Here is a 21,265-nt window from a genome sequence, read left to right on the forward strand (position 1 = left end):
GTGAAAGAAAAGGAAATAAATGTGTAAATATAAAGAAAAATAAGTCAATGAATCTGTTAAGTCTGGAAATGTGTCAATATAGAGAGGAATAAATAAAATGATAAATTGTTAACAAATAAGGTAATATATTTGTAAATATAAGGGAATAAATAAATAGAAGAATAAATAAATCTGTTAAAAAGGTAAGAAATGTGTAAATATAAAGAAGAATAAATAAAAGAATAAATAAATATGGAAATATAAAGGCAAACTTTGTCTTTACTTTTCCATTTGTTTTTCCATTTTGTTATTGCTTTATCCGTTTGTCATTGTCATCAAGGAAAAGCAAAGTCTTTGGCTTTTACTTGATGGACTGAGCTTTCAATCAGATGTCTTTGGGCGGGGCTTTCTGTCCAGGTGAGCATCAATACCTGATCTCTGGCTGATGCTAGCTCCTAGCACGGCTAAATCATACAGTCTATGGGCTAAAGTGACATGATGTCCCCGTGAGGGGGGACGTGTGTGTGTAGAGTGGACCTTGACATAGATAGATAGATAGATAGATAGATAGATAGATAGATAGATAGATAGATAGATAGACATGCTTTATTATCCCTTCCAGGAAATATGTCTTAGATAGCAGTGCTACTGGCTACAGATATAATAAAACTACTATCCAATGACGAAGAAATAAAAGCTCCTCCCCCTGCAGTTTCCATTTCTATCAGCGCTCCATCACAACCAGCTGAACCTGCTTTTCCCACGTAAATGCCATTTCTTATATGGACATCCCCATGTTCTACGCAGGCAGACGTCACAGCTGTATGTAAATCACGCTGATTGAAGAAAATCATAAAATGGTGGCGCGGGAGTCTCGCAGCGCGCCTGCGTGAACGTTCCTACTACGGTCACAGTGGGTGAAGCTACCAGAGATGAACAGCTACAGACCAACAAGGAAATGATTCTGCCTTCAAAATAAAAGGCTCTACTTTAAGACCAGACTGGGCCACCGTTAATCTGAAACTGCCAAGCGGAAAAGAAACGTTTACTGTATTTGGGGGCTGCGGCGGCAACGTAAGAACCGTGGCTTTGTATTTTAAACGCTAAATGAGACCGACTCCAGGAAAGCAGTGTTATAACGCGCGACACCAGTGTGAATCAACACGGTATGTGTGATTTCTGACTTTCTGAGCGGAACAGCGGCGTTTCAGGGAGCTGGCTGTGTGTCGGTAAAGTTACCGGAGGATGGAGCTCCTTTAACGGAACTCCAAACTGCTCCTGACAGACTGAGAGTAACGTGCACGGTTCCTTCAGACACAGCTCTGTCTTGCTGGTCTTCCTGCTGGACGGTCTTGTCTGTGTCCGTCTGACGGTGCACCGTGTCGGCTCTGTAGTTCTCTGCTGGCTCCGTTAGCTCTGGAAAAACTGCTTCAGGTCCTGTTAACAGTCCGCCATGTGTGTGTGAACTTTATTCTGTTTTCATGTGTTACGCTCAGTGGACACGGTTCAGTCTTTAATGTCTTTAATGTCAAACTTCTGCTGCCAACACGAAGATGGTCAAAGTTTATTGGAGCGTGAAAATGAAGCATCTGAGCTGCTGATTGAAGCTCATCTCCACTTTGTTGTCTCTTGGTGGGTGTGTTGATGCGTCAGCAGCATGACATCTCTTCCACATCATCCCAGGAACACATTTCTGTGTGCTGTTTAGGAGATAGTCCGTCATAGAGCCTCCGGTAGTATTATTATTATTGTCATCATCACCTGAACAAGACGCAGCCAAACATCAGTGGAACATTTGGCAGGAGGAAGGTGCGTCTTTTAGGCACTGACTGAGTGTTTCTGCTCGTAAAAAGATGCGTTAAAAAACATGTCTGGATACAGTGGAGTGACTGACTGCTAGTGGAGAGTCCGTCGCTCCATCAGGACGCTTTATTCCATAGTTCTACTCCTTCACCTGCAGCTCCACGGACTGCAGGCTGGTTTACCTCTTACTTCACTCATCATGTCTTTTCACTGCGTCTTTTGTGAACTTATTGGACTTTTCGGAGACATCCAGGTGTTGTTTCAGCAGCAGCATGTTCCATCAGTCTGCCTCCATCCTGCCATGCTTCAGTCAGGACAGATTACACAACCAGAGACCATCACCGCCTCTAGGCTCCATTGTTCATCTGTTCCTGTCACACACTGATTCCTGCTCAGATGTCTGTTGATCAGAATGTGTTCTAACCACATATAATGGAGTGGTTGCTGTTAAACGTGTTAAAGATGAGAGCTGTGGATCAGACCGTCCAGGACATGTTGTCTCCGTTGCATCAGCACCACCGTTACATAAGATCCAGCCGCTGATCTGTCCTCAGTGATGCTCAGCTGATAACCTGCTGTCTGTCTCCACTCCCTCCCTGCTCTCCCCCCAACCTCCTCTCCTCCATCCTCCTCTCTCTCCTCCCTTCTCTCCTCCCCCCCTCCTCTCCTCCCTCCTCTCCTCCTTTCTCTCCTTCCTTCCTCCTCTCCTCCCTTGTCTCCTTCCTCCCTCCTCTCCTCCCTTGTCTCCCTCCATCCTCTCTGCCCTTCTCTCCTCCCTTTTCTCCCCCTCATGTGAGGAGACAGGAGGAGGTGTCTCTTACATAAATGCAGCGTATTTGTGTTTAAAGGACTCTTCATAAAGCCCCGATCTGGTGGTGTTCTGAGCTTAGAAAAATATTCTGTCTAAATGGATGATTGAAAGCTTTTACCCACTGATGATCACTGTGGGAAATTACAATTTACAATACTTACAGTGCACACAGTGTAAGTTTAATTTCTCTCTTATTGAGTCAGTCTGGTCCAGAAGTGAATACTTACTTTGAACATATGAGGAGCCTGTATTTCTGCAAGTGCATAATGTTTAAATCTATCACATTATGGTACAGAAATAGAAGGATCACAAAAACTACAAGGACTTCTGTCAAATTGTTCGTGCCACTTTGAATTTCAGTCACATGTTCTTTGATCCAACATAGATGTGATATTAAGCATGGCAAACTAAGGGGAAGCTTATTTTTGTGGGGTCATTAATGCATTTTTGAAGAAAAACAACGTTTAATGATTTTAAACATTTATCATACCAACTATTGTACTATACAGTAAATGTTTAAAACCAAACATTTTGACTTGATGGTCTTTAAGGCATTTTTTGTTTCCACCTATAAGAAAATCTAAGGGGCTCTTTCTTAAGATAATAAATAGAGCCGTATTTTGTGTTAAATGGTTTCAGGTTCTCTAAATGATGTCCCTTTTTGGAATTTGCTTTTTATTTGGACTTAAAAATAATGAACTGCTCTTTTGTTACTGGATTCAGGAATATGTCGACTTTTTCTCATCCCTCAGATGTTGCTGCTCGTTTTTCTTCCTATGATGAGCTGCAGAGCTTTTACTTTGGGATTGTTAGTTTGACTGAAAAGGGATTTGAAAACTTGACTCTCAAGAAATGTGATAACCAGTTAACCAAGCAATCCATTTTAAATGAAAAAATACAAATCTGAAAATGCATCAAGTTTGAATGTTCCAAGAGAAAATCAAGAAACACTAAAACAATGTTTGTAGCTGTGTGAGGAGCTGCAGTATCTTCATTGTCTAATTGTTTGTTTTTGATCTCCTGCTGCAGATGTTTGGCTTCCACAAACCGAGGATGTACCGCAGTCTAGACGGCTGCTGCATCTGCAGAGCCAAGTCTTCCAGCTCCCGCTTTACTGACAGCAAACGCTACGAAACCGACTTCAGGAGCTGCTTCGGGTGAGTATCTGTCCAGAGGCCCAGCTGGTCCACCCAGGACACGAAGATACAAAGCTCAGCACAGCATTCAGACTGTGAGATGTAAGGGACAGGTGATACAGCTTTTGTTTCAGGAGTTACTACAGCAGACATTTGCCAAAATGTAAAACAAATATCAGCTAAAAGAACAGAACAGGGCCTCTGGTGTAACCCACAGGGTAATCCACTCACTCCATGACATTATGTTTGATGTATGCAGGTCCACTGGGTGATAGGAAGTGTAGTTCTGAAAGCTAAAGTAGTGTTATCCCCCAAAGAGAGATCCATCCATCCATCCATCCATCTATCAATCTATCAATCATCCATCATCCAACCAACCATCTATCCATCCATCCATTCATCTATCATCCATCCAACCAACCAACCATCCGTCCATCTGTCATCCATCCAACCATCCATCTGTCATCCATCCATCCATCATCCATCCAACCATCTATCTGTCATCCATCCATCCATCTATCAATCATCCATCCAACCATCCATCATCCAACCATCCAACCATCCATCCATCCATCCATCCATCCATCCATCCATCCATCCATCATCATCCAACATCCATCCATTATTCCATCCATCCATCATCCATCTATAATAATAATAATAATACATCGAATTTATATAGGGCTTTTTAGGCCACTCAAAGATGCTTTACAAGATATCTATCCATCCATCATCCATCCACCCATCATCCATCCATCCATTATTTCATCCATCCATCCGTCCATCCATACATCATCCATCATCATCCATCATCGTCCATCCATCCATCTATCTATCATCTTTCATCCAGCCATCATCCGTCCATCCATCCATCATCCATCTACCATCCATCCATCCATTATTCCATCCATCCATCCATCTGTCCATCATCCATCCATCCATCATCCATCCATCCATCTATCATCATCCATCCATCCATTATCCATCCATCCCCCATCCATCCATTGTTCCATCCATCTGTCCATCATCCATCCATCATCTATCCATCTAACCATCCATCCATCCATCTATCTATCATCCATCTATCAACCATCCATTATCTACACACCGTTTAATCCTCATCAGGGTCATGTGGGTGGAGTCTATCCCACCTGACTTGGGATGAAGGCAGGGGACACCTGGACAGTTCACCAGTCTATCACAGGGCTACACATAGAGACAAACAATCACACTCACATTCACACCTACAGACAATTTAGAATCACCAATTAACCGCAGCTTGTTTCTGGACTGTGGGAGGAAGCTGGAGAACCTGGAGAAAAGCCACGCATGTACAGGAGAACATGGAGACTCTTCTAGCTACCAGTAGTCAGTGCTAACCACCGAGTAATTTAACCACCGAGCCGCTGTGCAGCCCCCTAGAAGTACAACATAGAATGATAATGATGGTACTGATTCTGATGGATTTAGCCTCATCCCACCAGTCCAGGTAGGTGTATAAAATTGATCTAGTAGTACATCACTGATGTGAATCTTCCCACCCAACAGACTTGGAGAGGTGCGTTGTGGAGACATCTGTAATGCCTGTGTTCTCCTAATCAAGAGATGGAAAAAACTTCCAGCTGGATCCAAGAAGAACTGGAGTCATGTGAGGAAACATCATTACACTTAGATCTTTCATGATGCTTTACACGAAGTCAACTGTAATTTAAATACAGTGTTTGATGGCATTATTTCACTCACTCTCCCTGTTTGTTTTGAAAATCTTATGTCCTGTGTGGATTCAGGTGGTTGATGCGAAAGCTGGATCGAGCGTGAAGGCCACGCTGAAGACCAAGAGGATGAAGAAGAAGCTGAGACCGAGTCAGATTATTCGAGTACAGAGCGAGCTGAAAAGAAGCAGTAAGCAGTCTGTTCAGTCACCGTATCGTATGTGGGGCTGCAGTGTCTGAATACATGGCAGTCGTCTTTGTCTAAACGCACAGCTCTGAGCCTCATTTTAATATTCCAAGCCTCCTGTGAGTCACACAGACACTTTGTGGGTTTTAGTTCAGGAGTGTCAGTTGTCATTGGCTACTATACAGTTACTACAGCAGTGGTGCAAGACAGACCAGTCACCTTAAACGTACTGATTACCACAGTCTGCTAACGCTCCAGTATATGGACAAGTCTTACATTCAAAAGGTATGTAAACCTCTTGCAGGTTTCAGCAGTAATAATAATAATGATTCTGCAGTAAAATGTGTCCTGTAACGGATCATTAGCACATATGACATTATGAGTACTGATGTATCGGTTTGTGCACACTGTTTCCTGTTGTACCTGCATGAGGCAGAGCAGGTTCAAACTTCACTGGACACTTTGAAAGGGGCATAAAATAAATATATGGCTCACGAAATGAATAGTGGGGAAAAAAGCTTCTTGTGATACACTCATTTGAATGATTAAAAAAAAAAAGAGAAATTTCTCTCAGCTGTGTATCTTTGGAGGGCTGCACAGTGTCGTAGTGGTTAGCGCTTTCGCCTTGCAGCAAGAAGATCCCCGGTTCAAATCCCGGCCTGGGCCTGGGATCTTTCTGCATGGAGTTTGCATGTTCTCCCTGTGCATGCGTGGGTTTTCTCCGGGTACTCCGGCTTCCTCCCACAGTCCAAAAATATGCTGAGGTTAATTGATCACTCTAAATTGTCCGTAGGTGTGAATGTGAGTGTGATTGTTTGTCTGTATATGTAGCCCTGTGACAGACTGGTGACCTGTCCAGGGTGTCCCCTGCCTTCACCCGAGTCAGCTGGGATAGACTCCAGCACCCCCCACGACCCTAGTGAGGATGAAGCCGTGTATAGAGAATGGATGGATGTGTTTTTTTGGTGAAATATGATATATTTGACCTCTTTGGTCTTCAAATGATAATATACAGAAAAGATCTTGAGAAGTTTCATTGGTGAGCTGGTAACTCACATACATCTGAAACATGACATCACAGGAGCAACAACCAGAATTCCATTTTTTTTCTTTTTTTTTTTTGCCAAAAATGTTAACAAGTGTTAAGACAAATAACGTGTCCAATTATATAATGTGTATAGAAGCACATTGTCTCCACATTTTTATGCAATATTTTCCCATTTTTTATTCTGTAAAATCACTTTTTGATTTAGCTTTTCCTACCCTAAAGATGGTCTGCTGCATTTTGATGTTTGATTTCTCTGGACCATCACGGTGTCGTGTCCATATCAGGGTTATATGCAGCAGCCACCAGCAGGAGGCGATCTGCAGTGTTTCATATGAACTTCATATTATTAAGTTATTACTTCGGTAAGGAGGTGGAGCCTCAGCAGAGTTCTGTCTGCCTGTCTGCCTGTCTGCCTGCCTGTCTGTCTGTTCGGAACATTCAAAAATGAACTAATGGATATGGATGAAACTTTCAGGGAAGGTCAGAAATGACACAAGGACCAAGTGATTAGATTTTGGCAGTTGCAGACTTATCAGGACTTATCCTTCAGAAATGATCCGAGGAACAGCTGATTAAACTGTGGGGGTGTTTTGAGTCCCATCAATTCCCGCCACCCGCTACATATTTAGGTCATGTGATTCTGTGTCTGTACATAACGTACACATGCATAACACACGCCGGTGCTCAGCCCATTGTGTTTGTGGGTACATCTACATTAAGTGGACACATTCTATGATGCTGTGATTTCTGCCACAAATTTTTTCAAGATTTCAGCCATCCGAAATTATACGACAATCCTGTGCTCTCTGAGTGCTTTTCTTGTTAGTATATGGAAGTGTAAGCTTTACAGTATCTGTCTGTCAGTAACAATGGGATGTAAATAAGTACATTCATTCAGGTATATGAGATTGAGTATTTTCAGCTCCAAACATTTTAAACACTTAATTTTACCACGTTTGTCTAGCAGTTATAATATGTAGTTACTTTTTAAATTGTAATTTTACGTATTCTTTCTGTCAAATCAAAAAAAACATATCTCCAAATTTACTGAAACGGAACTGTTAAGAGATTTGGTGTGAGTTTAGACAATTCTTCTTTGTCTCAAGCTAAATAAGCAGTTCTTAAAAATTCTCAAAGTAGCTGGAAAATGTATTTTCACACATCTGTATACAGCTTTTTGTTCTTTTTTTTTTTTTTTAGCTCATGTAAAGTTGTGTTGTTTGTTTGTCCTCCAGACTCAGACGCCCACAGCACTACCTCCAGTGCCTCACCTGCACAGTCGCCCAGTTACAGCAACCAATCAGACGAGGGCTCAGACACAGAGCTTTCACCTGGCACCTCCCCACAACCAGCCTTCTCCTTCCTGGACTTGACATACTGGAAAAGGTCAGACATTATGCAAGGGGCCACATTTATACCTGCAATGTACATGTGGGTTGTAGTTATGAGTTCACTGTACACCGATCAGCTACAACATTATGACCACCTGCCTCAAATAGTTTTGGTCCCCCGTTTGCTGAAAATACAGCCCTGACCCATCGAGGCCTGGACTCCACTAGACTCCTGAAAGTGTGCTGTGGTATCTGGACTCCACTAGACTCCTGAAAGTGTGCTGTGGTATCTGGACTCTGATAGTACATGTTGATTGCTTGTGGGCCAAATTGGCCCAAAGAATACATTTCTTACGTAGGCTCAGACCTTTTGGTGTGAGTATGGAAGTCATGTCAACCTTCTATGATGCAGTGCTAGGCAGTGTCATTAGGTATGCAATGGCAGCTTGGTTTGGGACTCTCTCTGTCCAGCTTAAAGCTAGAATAGCTAAAATGGAAAAAAAAACAGCCATGAAGGTAATTGGCAAGAAGGACTTCCCATCCCTTCAGATGATCTTTGAGAAGTCAGTGCTCAGTCTGGCAAACAGAGTACTGTCTGATCCTTCTCACACTCTTTTTTCAGAGTATGAGTTGTTACCTTCTGGTAGACGCTACAGAGTGTGTCATGCTAAGAGTAACCATTTTAAACTCTCCTTTATCCCCGTTTCTACTGTACTATTGAACAGCCGGCACATAGTGCACAGCTCGAATTAGGGTACCTGCTACCGGCTACCGCAGGACTGATATACCTTTACTTGTGTTTTACTTGGGTTGCTTAACGGGAATGGGTATCCTACAAGCCAGTGTTCTTCTTAAATGCTGTACTTTCCTGCTACTGTGTTGTATGTTGTCTTTTTAAAGGTAGATGTGGCTGTAGCGCTTTTTTCCTGTAGACTGAAAACATTTAGGTTTGACATAAAACAAAGAATATGAGAAAAGAGATCAACATTTCAGCTTTTATTTCCAGGTATTTACGTCTAGATCTCATACACAACTTAGAAGACAGGATTACTTGTAAAGGAACACCAAGTTTTTCAGTGAGCAAAAGTATTGGAACAGGTGGACTTCAAATAGATTAAAGTGAATGAGATTTAATATTTAGTTGTAAATCCTTTGCTTGCAATAACTGCATCAAACCCACTGATATCACTAAATGTTTGCATTCTTTTGTGATGCTATTCCAGGCTTTCACCACAGCCTCTTGCAGTTGTTTGTTTTCGGATGTTACTCCCTTCAGTCTCCTCTTCAGCAGGTAAAATGCAGCTCTACAGGGTTTAAGCCTGAAGATTGACTTGGCCAGTCTAAAACCTTCCACTTCTTGTCCCTGATGAACTCCTTTGTTGTTTTGAGAGTATGTTTTGGGTCATTAGCTTGCTGCACAATGAAGGATCTCCTAATCAGTTTTGTTGCATCTTTCTTTCAATTGTCAGACAAAATATTTCTGTAGACTTCTGAGATCATTTTGCTGCTGCCATCATGTGTTCCATCATCAATGAAGATTAATAATCCCATCCCAGAAGAAGCCATGCAAGCCCAAGCCATGACATTACCTTCACTGCATTTCACAGATGAGCTTGTATGTATTCATCTTTGTCCAAACTTTTGCCTTTCTATCACTTTGACAAAGGTTCATCTTTGTGTCATCAGTTCATAAAACTTTGTCCCAGAATTTTTGAGGCTCATCTCTGTACTTTTTGGAAAATTCCAGCCTGGCCTTCCTATTCTTGTTGCTAGTGAGTGCTTAGTGTCTTCTGGTGTAGCTTCTGTACTTTTGTTCATCAAGTCTTCTGCCAACAGTAGATTGTGATACCTTCACTCCAGCTCTCTGGAGGTTTATTCTGGTGTCACTAACAGTTGTTTTAGGGGTTTTCTTTAGAGCTCTTACAATGTTTCTGTTGTTAACTGCTGCTGTTTTCCTTGGTCTGCCTGTTCCATGTATGTTACTTAGTCCACCAGTGGTTTCTTTCTTCTTCAGGACATTCCCAATGGTTGTACTGTTCTATGGTCAGTGTTTGTGAAATGGCTCTGACTAATGTTCCATCTTCTCTCAGCTTCACAAGTGCTTGTTTTTCACCCAATAGACAGCTCTCTGGTTTTCATGTTGGTTACACCTCTAACCACAGATGCAGTCTGCACAGGCAAAACCCAAATCTGAAACTGAATGTAGATATTGAGCACTATTTATAGTTTGAATAATCAATGCAATAGGTCACACCAGAGCAACAAAACAGACCTGTCTGTCACATGTTCCAAAACTTTTGCTCACATGAAAAATGTCTGGATTCAAACAAAAGGTTCTATCTTCTCAGCTGTGTATCAGATTCAGATGGAAATACCTGGAAATAAAAGCTGAAATGTTGATCTCTTGTCTCATATTCATTATTTGATACCACACCCAAATGTTTTCAGTCTACAGCAAAAATAAATGAATTGGCCTCACTGTTCCAGTACTTCTGGATGGGATCCCATCAGGCATCAGCTGATACTTGCTTTCTTAAGAAGTCAGCACTTACTGTGTCAAATATAATTGTTTCTTTAATTATATGCAATTGTAGTTGGACTGTTTTAAATTTAGTGAACTAATGTACTTTAATATGGAAACAACCTACAGATTTAGCTGTGATTATCATCCCTTGGGGATGCACACTCAGATTCCACAGATCTGTTGTTATTATACTACTTTCTCGGTCCATGGGAGTCCACTTGAAGTACATACTGTACATGCACATCATTTCACTAGTTCATTAGTGAACCCTAGCATACTCCCTTGGACAGGATAATACTGACTTACCCTTGCAGGGTACTTGTTTAAATGAGTTTTTTTTTTGGCTTGTTGCCATCTGGTGAACTGACCAGATAAAGAAGACATTAATGATATTAGACCTTCTCTCCATCACTAACCTACAGTTATGGAAAATATGAGTGATCCCTGTTATGTAAGATTGTATTGGAAACTTAGCCATTCAGTAGCAAATCTCATTGTCCTATTGAGTAGATAGACAGAGATGCACTTTACTGTCCCACAGGGACCTGTGTCTTATTGGCGTGGCTCAAAGCTACCATCAATACATGCAAGTGCTTCAATCGTCAGTGATTATTAAAAAGTAAATATGGAAACTCTCTGTTACAGATCTGGATGTCTGCCTTTGAGCTGCTTAGATCACTTTGGACATGTTTAATCTATTTATTCCAAATTGCTGCTGATGTTTCAGACAGAAGGTGTGCTGCGGCATTGTGTACAAGGGACGCTACGGAGAAGTGATCATCGACCCCCATCTGTACAAGCCCTGCTGTCAGAGGAAACCCCAGCTGCACCAGAAACAGGTGCCGGAGGAGGAGGAGGCAGCAGTGAGCATGTTTCCACCCCCAACACCAAAAGAAGAAGAGGTGGAGGAGGATGGTGATTGCAGCACAGAGTTGGTATAGTTTTCACTGATAGACTGACAAACAATGCGACACTGATGGCTGTTAACAGTCAACCAAACTCGACACAAACGGTCCAAACCAAGCCTCACTGTAGTTCTTCAATGTTTTAAAGTTGCTGCTATCCTGTCAGACATTTTTCTAACCTTCAGACTGGTTCTGTTTTCAGTGTCTTGGCTTGCTGTGAGATTCTGTTACTGCAAATACTTTATTTTGCTCTCTGTTTGAAATGCTGGATTTCTGATTGCTGCATGGAAACCTGGAGACCTCTGAGATTCACTCTTTACTCTTGGATGGAGCTGTACATTGGAGCTTCCACTCTCTGCCTTTCCTCTTCTTGATGTCAAAAGTTTTATTGCTTATTACAAACCATATGCGTGGGTTTCTGTGAAGATGAGTATCTACATGTCCAGTTTGTTGTGATGGGATTTAGCAGTGTTTCAGAGCTAGCAAGGTGCTAGTGGTTAGCTGCTCCATTCTGACTGTGGCTGGAGAGCTAATGTTTGCACTAGCCAGCCTCTTTAACATAACCAACTTAACCTAACCAGCATATAGGGCTGTCACCTCCTTTGGAAAGTTAACTTCGAATGGTAATTCTAAAACTAGACTAAGTGGTAGGATTAACTTCACATTCATTTGTGGCATCTCCATTCTTCTTAACTCTGACCCCCCTTATTCGCTCCGGTTACTGTGGGTTCATTTTTACTCACTGCAATATAAATATAATATAAATATATAAAGTCCTGCATCTCTATGGAAATAGCACAACCACAACTGAAAGCAGACAAGTCAAAAACATGTCTTCTTGCAGTATGACACAATTAGAATGCCCTAAACTATTACAGTTTTTCTCGATTGCTAAGACACATTCCTGGAAAGCTGTTCTCCTTTTCCCTAAACTGTGAACACAAAACCCAATTTTCAAGCTACATTCACAAAACCTCTGACTCTTCTTGCAAAACCAAACTTTCACCCCAAAACAGTTCAATCTGTGCTCAAAACTGAACTACGCTGTCAAATAATGCCTCAAGTCAATCTAAATTAAATACTCTACTGAGTAGTCACTAAACACTACATAGAAAAAAGGAAAACACAAAGCTCAGGACATGAAGCGGTAGAAATAAATGTTTATTTAGGCTAAATGCATGTTGCAAAACAAAGTACCTGGGCATTTGTAACACTTGTACACAGAAAAAAGAATTTGCAAAAAAAACAGAAATCCTGTGCATTTACATGTAGCACTTGTACGTAAAAATTAAGCACAAAAATATACAAATGACGTACAAAGAAAAGAAGTGCATTACTCTGCCACAGCATCATTTCTCCGTACTGGGTCAGGCCACAGGACTTCATCTACATCACAGGCCACATTTTCTCTGGCCAGGCAATGGGGGAAAAAAAACCCTGGCATGCCGTATCCAGGCTCCTCTTCTTAGATTTCTATCCATTGTAGTGCCTCACAAACCAGTGCTCTGGCTTATATGTACCCTCACATCATTAGCCACAAGTGTGATCAATTTTGAGTTGTTGTGTTCAACCGCTGACGCCTGAGCTTTAACTGTGTTTGACTTTTGCCACCTGTGCTCACCATTATGCAACACAGGTGCATCCCAATGACAATGTGTTGACAAGATGTGTCTAAACACGTGAAAAGGGCTTATGGTTTTGCCAAAAGAGTGACTGATTGAATAAGTGGGTTCAGGCAACTGAGAATTTGGTTCAGACAATAGGGTTTAGTGTTTTAGCAATTGAGAAAAACTGTAAGATTTGAAGTTGATATTCTTTAATTATTTATTTTATAAAATTGAATAAACCTGGAATAAACATGTCCAACATTTTTACAAGTGCCCATGAGTGAAAATATCGTGGCACTCCATGCTATAGATATTTAACTACTTCCCTCCTGTTCCTCTCTGCTCTGTGGAAACACAGCCTGTAGTCCCTAGATTTTTGTTGACTAATATTTGGTCACAGCAGAGTCAGTCATGGTTTCACTGACTGCAGAGTTTTGTTTGCACAGAATCTGTTTTGGCCAGATGTAAAGTGAAACATGTAGAATAAAGTGATTTGGATAAAAAAAAATCACAATTTTAACTGGAAATTTCTTGACAGAATGGAATCCAGTTTGAATCCATTTTTGTTCTACAATATCTGGCTCTGGTTTCTAGTGTAATTTTTGGCAGTTGTTTTAACGATAGCATACTCTTTAAATCTGTCAGCTATTTTTGGGGTTCAGAGGGTTAAGTGATGAGCCAACATAACTGTAAGACTTTGTCTGCAGTTTTACTTTTTGACTGTGATTGTGATGAACCCCAAGTGCTTCCCATCTTTTTCTCTCTGATGGTCGAATGACACAGTTTTCAGAATGGCTCACTTGCTTTCTCCATTTTGCACCTTAGCCTTGGTTTCTCACTGGGCAAACAGTAGGTCAGACGTACACAGTTTTTTTCTTAGTTACAACTAGATTTTTGAATTTGAACACATTACTAATAGCCTAATATTTTATGTTTTCCAACTGTAATTAGAATCTCAGATTACAAGTTACAGACCTACTGAACAGTTTACTCCAGAGACATACTAAATGAGAACCACCAAAGGGAGCAACAAAGCACAGCTAATGAGATAGTTCCATGCTTTATGGACTCAGAGCCTCCACTTTCTGACCTCCACACCAAAGCTCCACCTGTTGCAAAGAAAATTTACTCAGGATTTTATCATGCAGTCAAATTAGATGTGACATTAGATTGAGAAACAACACACATGCAGATTCCACAGTTGGTTCATCTGCACAGAATAATAGATTAATGCAGCTGTACCAAAACATGAGGAGTTTCCTCGTTGTTCATAGTATTTGTGTCTCTGAAAGCTGTAAATAATGAAAGATTCAATACATCCTTTTGAATTATTGCAAAACAGAATATGCATTTATGGTGCACATATTGTATATAGAAAGCACAAAGAAATATTCAGGGAGGCTTCCAGTCCAAACTGTCAAAGGAACCATGATAAGCTAAACAAACCCTCAGGAAGGTAATGGAAGTGTCTCCTGACCTCTTGTTGCAGCAGCTTTTCCCGTCATGTCAGACGGGGCTCAGTAGCAGTTTCTATTTCTGAGACGATATCGTTCTACCCTCGGAGGACTGATAGATGAGTTGGAGGCCTTTCGATGAACTGAGTTCTTGAATTGTGGTTGTTTGCAGAACTTGTTTTACACAAAGCCAGGAGTATTTTGCATGTGCTGTATTTTTGTTTGTTTTGTTAAATTTGCCTTTTTGATGTAATATTATACAGCCTGAATATATATTTTTGTATATATATGAAAACAAGCATCTGTCCACTCAGAGATTGGATGTCACCTGCTTCAATCACCCTTCACTGGCGTTTTGATTAACAACTACAGAATGAAATGTCAGGTAGATCTATAATTACTGCTGTGTCCAGTCAGATTTCAGGGATTGTGGACACTATTTGTATTTCTTTGAACTTGTGAAAAGTTTGTTTTTTCTTCCCCACAATGATTTTATTTTCAATGGCAGTATCAAAGCTTTACTTGAAGTAAATTTGAAATAAGGAAGCATCTGGCATGGCCAGCAGAGTTTTTCTTTTGAGGTGTTGTTTCATATGTTGGGTAGTTTTTGTCTGAAATAAAGTATTTATTAACTTAAATTTAAAGTATTTTCACTACAACAAAATTCATTGCTTTTTTGTGGACATGAATACAGTTCAGGATGTCTGTACGATGCTGCCATAAGGACCAAACACAGTTGATGATTGTATTATTTTAAACTCTACTTTTGTTTTTGAAACATTGTATTTACTAGTTGTAATTTAGAGATGTCTTTGTACTCCTGATATTTTGGGTAGAAATGCATCATGGATGTTGTTGTGATTTACATTAGCATGTGATGTAGGTCTAGCCTAGCCGCGCTAGACCCAGCTCTTAAGACACGAGGGTCTAGGAACGCTTGACAGGGAGGGAGGCGGGCTAAAAGGTTGTCTTTCAAATCACTCTGCAGCAATTGGGTAGGTATACAACCAATCAGCGCAACGAATAGGCTGACGTAGTTCCTAGATCGCCGGATTGTGGCTAAGTCCCATTAGCTTCCCAACCAGCAGAGCCAACTGGTATATTAAGGATTTGCTTATCCCGTCGGCATAAGTCCAAATACGTCTTTCTTCTCAATGAAACACTTCAGTGCCGTCCTTTGTTTATCTTTCAAATTGAATTTTAGCTTCAAATCTTTAAGGGCTGTGGCCAAAGCCGAGTCGAAAGATAACTGTTTATTGTGCGCCGGTTGTTTCTGTCAGAATCGTCGTGCCTCTGTCATCACTTCGTTACGCCCGCCTTCTGACTCTACACTTCATGGTGATTCGTCCGGCCAGTTTTAGGAGCATCCAACCTCTAGCCTTATGGAGGGTAACTAGACCCTCCCTGGCAGAGAATTAAATTCGTTGCCGTGGGTTGTCTAGCGCGGCTAGGCTAATGTAGGTCAGCACTTAGTCAAGACATATTTTAGCAGTGTGTCACAAAGAAATATACAACTCATTTCAATAAGGAACGTTTGTATTTTTATACACACTTGTAATTTCTACATGTTTATTAAATGTTATTTGTCATGTTGAAATATCGTCTTTCAATCTGTCATTGTTTTTGACTGTATATATATATATATATATATATATATATATAAAAAACATATCAAGCTACATTTAGCTCAAATTAATTGAATATATTTAATGAATAAAGTAAATCTGCCACCAAATAAATGCTAATATTGCTCCATGTCTGTCAGATGTATATATACCGGGCTTTGCAAAAGTTCTGTTACACTCGGTTTTATGATCTTTAGAGACGTTTACATGTCGGAGTGAAAAATTCCATTAAATAAACTGAAAGTTCTACCTTATAGGCAGGTGTCCTTAATACAAATTTTTTTCTCCGGTGAAGTTGTATCAAGATGGAAGTCAAAAGAGTTGAGATATCTGCTCTCCTTTATGCTGAACATCAGCCGGATGACCGTCCACAGAGTCGCAGAGAGGCTAAAGAATGGTGAAGATCTCTCAGGTCTTCACCATTCTTGAAAGATCACTGAAAGATCTTCACCATTCTTGAGCCTCTCCGTGACTCTATGGACGGTCATCCGGCTGACGTTCAGCTGCTTGGCTCTGTCAGACTTGTTGTGGCCAGCATGAAGGAGAACAGATATCTCAACTCTTTTGACTTCCATCTTGATACAACTTCACCAGAGAAAAAAAATTGTATTAAGGACACCTGCCTATAAGGTAGAACTTTCAGTTTATTTAATGGAATTTTTCACTCCGACATGTAAACGTCTGTAAAGATCATGAAACCGAGTGTAACAGAACTTTTGCAAAGCCCGGTATATATATATAGTGTTTGACATTTAAGCAGCATTGCACAGGGCTGTGCTCTTGTATGTATACTGCATTATTTTGTTGTCACTGGAAAATTCAAACACTGCAGCAAAAGACAGAATACAGCATGAAGAATCAATAAATAAAACAATATGACTACATGCAGTATTGATAAAATATAAAACATACATCCAGATATAGAACATGCTGCAGGAACAAAGTGACTGAAAAACCAGACAGTTTATTTTACTGATGCCAACTGTTTTCAGACTGATATTCTCCATCCTGACCTGAACCTGTGGTCTAGTAGTGGTTACAGGTGCTGAACTGGTGAACTGTCTGTGAACATTTACGAGGAATTAAAGGACCACGTGTACACGGGCTAAAGGAGTGCTGCTCATAATTAAAATCCAGAAGTGGATTACTAACTGCTGATTACTGCCTTAAAGCTGCACTAGTCAACATTTTATGTTCACAAGGAATTAAATGATGATGTCTAAAAAGAGTAAGAGGTGTCTAGTAAAGATCCATGAGAATTCTCAACCGGGATTTTTTCAGTCTTTAAGCTGGTTGTTTTGGTTTTCAGGGTGCAGCGTTGGTGCATAACATATCGAGCTACATTTAGCTCAAATTAATAGGATATATTTAATTAATAAAGTAAATCTGCCACCAAATAAATGCTAATGTTGCTCCATGTCTGTCAGATGTACAAATAAAGTGTTAGCCAACAAGATCTCTGCCTGGCAGTGACAACAATGTGCAGCTTTAAACTCTCAGAGAAAGAGTTTTTTTTCTACACAGTACCCCAAAATAACACCGGAAAAAAAAGACAGGAAGTCCACGGGTCTGCTTGCAAACATTAAATCGTTGCAGGGATGTGCGCTGGATGTGCTGATGTTCTCCTCAGGATGTATTCCGTGCCAGGTGCAGGACCGGAAGTGGTAGATCTCCCAGGAAGACAGACTATATAAAGGTGGGACCGGACGCCGGCGGGGCCTCTGCGAGTCAGCATCCCGGTAGGAGAAGGGTCGGTCGGATGTCCAGAGGCTCTTTCTGCGGAGATTTAACGCTCACAAGCGAGGTGGGTCAGCTGAGAAATACTAGCGAAATACTTCCATATGTGCTGGTTAAATCTGAGAATATGCTGGAAAAGTTTGAAATCAACTACCGTGGACGAGCATCTACACGTGAACAGGAAACATGTAGCAAAGTTTGGGTGGATTTTTCTCGATGACTGCAGCGTCACCAATCCGGTGCCAGAGCTTTAATTGCTCATTAAATTCAACTCAGGACCAGAACTAGAACCCAGCCGTACAGAGCTGCGTACATGAAGGGAAAGAGTGTTTTCTTCATGCGGTTTGTGTTGTGAGCAGAGCTTTCTGCTTCTGCTGCCTTCAGGATTGATCTAGAGAGCAGCTGACAGTGGTCTGCTGTAAATGCAGAGTCACGGGGCTGGCTGCTGCCCAACCTGGACTCAGCCTGAGAGCAGCAGCAGCGTGGATCAGACACTGCGTGGTTCTCTGCTTTCACCACAACATTGTGCTCCTTTTCTTCCAGTGTGGAGATCAACATGGTGCAGTTGTCTCCTTCCCCCACCCCAGATGTCAGCCCTCCTCCTGAACACTCAGTGGAGGAAGAGGAGGAAGTACTGGAAGACCCAAAGGTGGGCTTACCTGATGGGTCACTGCAGCTCAGCCTGGAGGTCTCCACCACCTATCATGGCTATGAAACCTACATAGAAGATGGCCTGATCTGCCTGAAACACAAAATCCGCAACTTGGAGAAGAAAAAGGTAGGATGGTGACAGAGCAGAGTGCTTTGAAAGCTGGGTGGGTGATGGCGGGCTCCTGGATTTTGTGATGCGTCTTGTTTGCCCACAGCTGAAATTGAGAGACTACAAGAAGAGGCTGAACCGGGGCGAGGTGCTAAACAAAGATCAGATGGTGAGACTCATTTGACCTCACAAATCACTGTTGGTATGTTCAGGTCCTAATCTGGTATTTGCTCTATGTGTCTCTGCGTGCTTCAGGTGGCAGTGGAAAAGTACGACGAAGTGGTACATAACCTGGAATTTGCACGGGAGCTGCACAAAACCCTTGACGGATTGACTCAGAATGTAAGTCTTGGGCCATCGGACAGCCAGGCGCTTTAGACTCTTTATGTCCTGAATTAAAGAACTGTCAGAGCATGTGCTTCTGTGGTTTTGGTTTAACTCCTTTATCAACTCACTAGAGTCTAAATGGGACACTGTTTAAAGAAATATTATAAATATTGTCGTCGAACTAGTTTAGATCAGTTGGCACAAACCTGAAAATCCACCCCCTGTATGCAACATTTCACAGCTGACAAACTGCTTAGCTTTGTGCTTTGGGTCCATGTGGATTCATTACAAGTCATTACTTTATCAGTACTTATTGATAAGTTCAGTGTCAATATTTTGTACAGGGTAAAATCTTTAGAAACACTGGCTTGACACAATAGCCAAGCTAGATAGTTAAGTTAGAGCCATATACAGCCTAAATGTACTGTTGAACTGACTTTAACATTAATTTAAAGTCCCTTATAGTGTTCATAGAGCTGTTTTAGCTGAAGAAGTGAATGGCCTTTTCATCTTTAGCTGCCAACTGAGATATGTGCTTGTTTAATACTTCAAAACTGCCTTTAATGTGCTTAGTTTTATTCTGATCAGCATGGCTGGTTTCATTCTGTAATGCCATCTCAAAATGAACATTGTCTTAGCTCCAGCATATCTCAGGTTATGTGTATGCAAATATAAACATTTTCTGGAATCTGTCTTAAAACTTGCTTGTGACTGAGCCTGTTTCTGGAATCGTCCTGTCCCTGCAGCTACTGAGGGCCCAGAAGAAGGAGCAGATGTTGAAGGTGGAGGCCGAGAGGAGGCGTCTGACCACAGTGCTCCAGGTGCAGCACCTCCTCACCTGTCTTCAGCAGGATCACATCAGGAAAGACCTGCTGGCTGGACGCAACAAGGCGCCTCACATCCCAGCCCAGCGTCTGCACAGCCTCAGCCAGCTCGCTGTCCTGCTGGGAGTCCAGAGGGATAACACACTGAGGTGAGGCTCACCGTCGCCTTTTCTGAGTTTGAACATGAGCTGTCCACGTTTGCACAAATGGGGAGGAAGTAATTGACTGTTTGCACTAACTTTCCCAGTTGATGCGGACATTGATGACAGTATGATGACTTGGCAGGTGTTTCTCTGGGTGCAGTGCTATTTTTTCCTGTTGCAGTCCACAACATTTTCACACGTTACTTGTTGAATGAGTGAGGATGCGATAAAGGATTAAATTCCACAATATGCTTCAGCAGCAAGAGCAAATAAAGTCTGATCTCTGGACTAAAGTAAATGCCCTCCCTCATCAGGGAGGAACAGAGGGGTCATTTCCAGTAGTTAGCACTGCTGCCATTTTAAACCCGACTGTATAATGTGTACAGGCCATAGTGTTTCATTTGTTTCTGCATTGTCTTAAGTAGGACTGATTTCCGGCTAAAAGACTGCTTCAAATTAAATATGAGTAAGTAAACGATGCTGCCCAACCAAGCACATCAAACCACCAAGCTCCTCGAAGTCTAGCAAAAATAATAGATCTTCTTGAAGAATTTAAGATAATGGGATGTTTTAGTCTGTAAATTCTGTAAATAACGTTACAGTACAGTCAACTTCCAACAGCTTCTGTTATTGCTCCACAGTATTGTTGCCAAGCCATGTTTTTACCACGTTTTCCCTGTTTTGTCAGTTGTTACCATGGAGACATGGATGTTAGTCATAGAGAAGTCCAGGGTTAGGATGACTAATTATAGATCAGTCTAAAATGTCTTTGTATGAGCCAGATCCGGGACTGGTATATTCTGTCCTCTGTGTGCTGCAGTTTAGAGAAGCAGATGGAGCAGGCGTCTCTGGTCTACTTGGACCTGCTGGAGGGCAAAGACAAGCCGGTGGCTGGATCCACATGTGAGTAGCACATGTTTTGGTTTACAGCAAGATGCCATATGTGTTACTGTGCACTGTTCATTAAAATTCATTTAGAAAAATGTCATTATCAAAGCCAGTTTTTCAACTTTCTGTCCTTGAACTGCTCATCTGTGACGTGTTCATAATAACATGTATATCTAAGCTTAAAATCACTGTATTATACATGTCTCCTTTAAAAAAAAAATGTCCAAAGCTAATGTTGATAATAATTAGATTCTATAAAGAAAACAAGAACTCGTCACCGCTTTGTACAACTGAGAACCCATTCAGTGATTCAGCTGAGCATGTGACAGAACTACAGATGTTTTTTGCTGAGTAGCAAAGAAACTAGCATAGGTGCAAATTAAACATGTAATTACAAAAATATCTAGAATATGTGGCCACCATATTGGGGTGCTTTTGAAAAATATTCTACGTATTGATTGCAT

At 41.3% G+C, this 21,265-nt stretch overlaps 2 protein-coding genes across 7 annotated transcripts in view; both read left to right on the forward strand.

Moving 5' to 3' along the window:
- The first annotated feature begins 949 nt into the window (after positions 1 to 949).
- On the forward strand, positions 950 to 16,094 carry LOC110961345 (SIN3-HDAC complex-associated factor-like). 4 transcript variants are annotated; one of them, XM_051945416.1, is made up of 6 exons: positions 950 to 1,145; positions 3,623 to 3,750; positions 5,278 to 5,377; positions 5,517 to 5,631; positions 7,912 to 8,062; positions 9,231 to 10,405. In XM_051945416.1, the coding sequence occupies exons 2-6, from the start codon at positions 3,623 to 3,625 to the stop codon at positions 9,322 to 9,324; spliced, it is 588 nt and encodes a 195-aa protein (XP_051801376.1). In that variant the 5' UTR covers positions 950 to 1,145; the 3' UTR covers positions 9,325 to 10,405. The 4 variants fall into 4 exon arrangements, with proteins under 4 accessions (XP_051801376.1, XP_022064621.2, XP_051801370.1 ...); XM_022208929.2 differs by lacking the exon at positions 9,231 to 10,405 and adding an exon at positions 11,259 to 16,094 and having other exon boundaries at positions 951 to 1,145; XM_051945410.1 differs by lacking the exons at positions 950 to 1,145; positions 9,231 to 10,405 and adding exons at positions 1,168 to 1,611; positions 11,259 to 16,094.
- A 1,596-nt stretch (positions 16,095 to 17,690) lies between these two features.
- caprin2 (caprin family member 2) overlaps positions 17,691 to 21,265 on the forward strand; it is a 33,971-nt gene continuing 30,396 nt past the window's right edge. For 2 of the 3 annotated variants that reach the window (XM_022208927.2, XM_022208928.2), the window contains exons 1-6: positions 17,691 to 17,926; positions 18,403 to 18,637; positions 18,726 to 18,788; positions 18,875 to 18,961; positions 19,693 to 19,919; positions 20,734 to 20,816. In XM_022208927.2, the coding sequence (XP_022064619.2) occupies positions 18,416 to 18,637; positions 18,726 to 18,788; positions 18,875 to 18,961; positions 19,693 to 19,919; positions 20,734 to 20,816 (682 nt within the window). In that variant the 5' untranslated portion in view covers positions 17,691 to 17,926; positions 18,403 to 18,415. The remainder of the gene's footprint in view (positions 17,927 to 18,402; positions 18,638 to 18,725; positions 18,789 to 18,874; positions 18,962 to 19,692; positions 19,920 to 20,733; positions 20,817 to 21,265) is intronic. The other variant, XM_022208926.2, reaches the window with a different exon arrangement.

This window comes from Acanthochromis polyacanthus, chromosome 1 (assembly GCF_021347895.1).
Source record: "Acanthochromis polyacanthus isolate Apoly-LR-REF ecotype Palm Island chromosome 1, KAUST_Apoly_ChrSc, whole genome shotgun sequence".
NCBI lineage: Eukaryota > Metazoa > Chordata > Actinopteri > Pomacentridae > Acanthochromis > Acanthochromis polyacanthus.

Bases quoted from the DNA above. Each gene is read 5' to 3' on its own strand.
- LOC110961345 (XM_022208929.2), top strand. From the start codon at position 3,623: ATGTTTGGCTTCCACAAACCGAGGATGTACCGCAGTCTAGACGGCTGC. The intron at 3,751-5,277 runs GTGAGTATCTGT...CCCACCCAACAG, and splicing joins GACTTCAGGAGCTGCTTCGG to ACTTGGAGAGGTGCGTTGTG. The intron at 5,632-7,911 runs GTAAGCAGTCTG...TTTGTCCTCCAG, and splicing joins GAGCGAGCTGAAAAGAAGCA to ACTCAGACGCCCACAGCACT.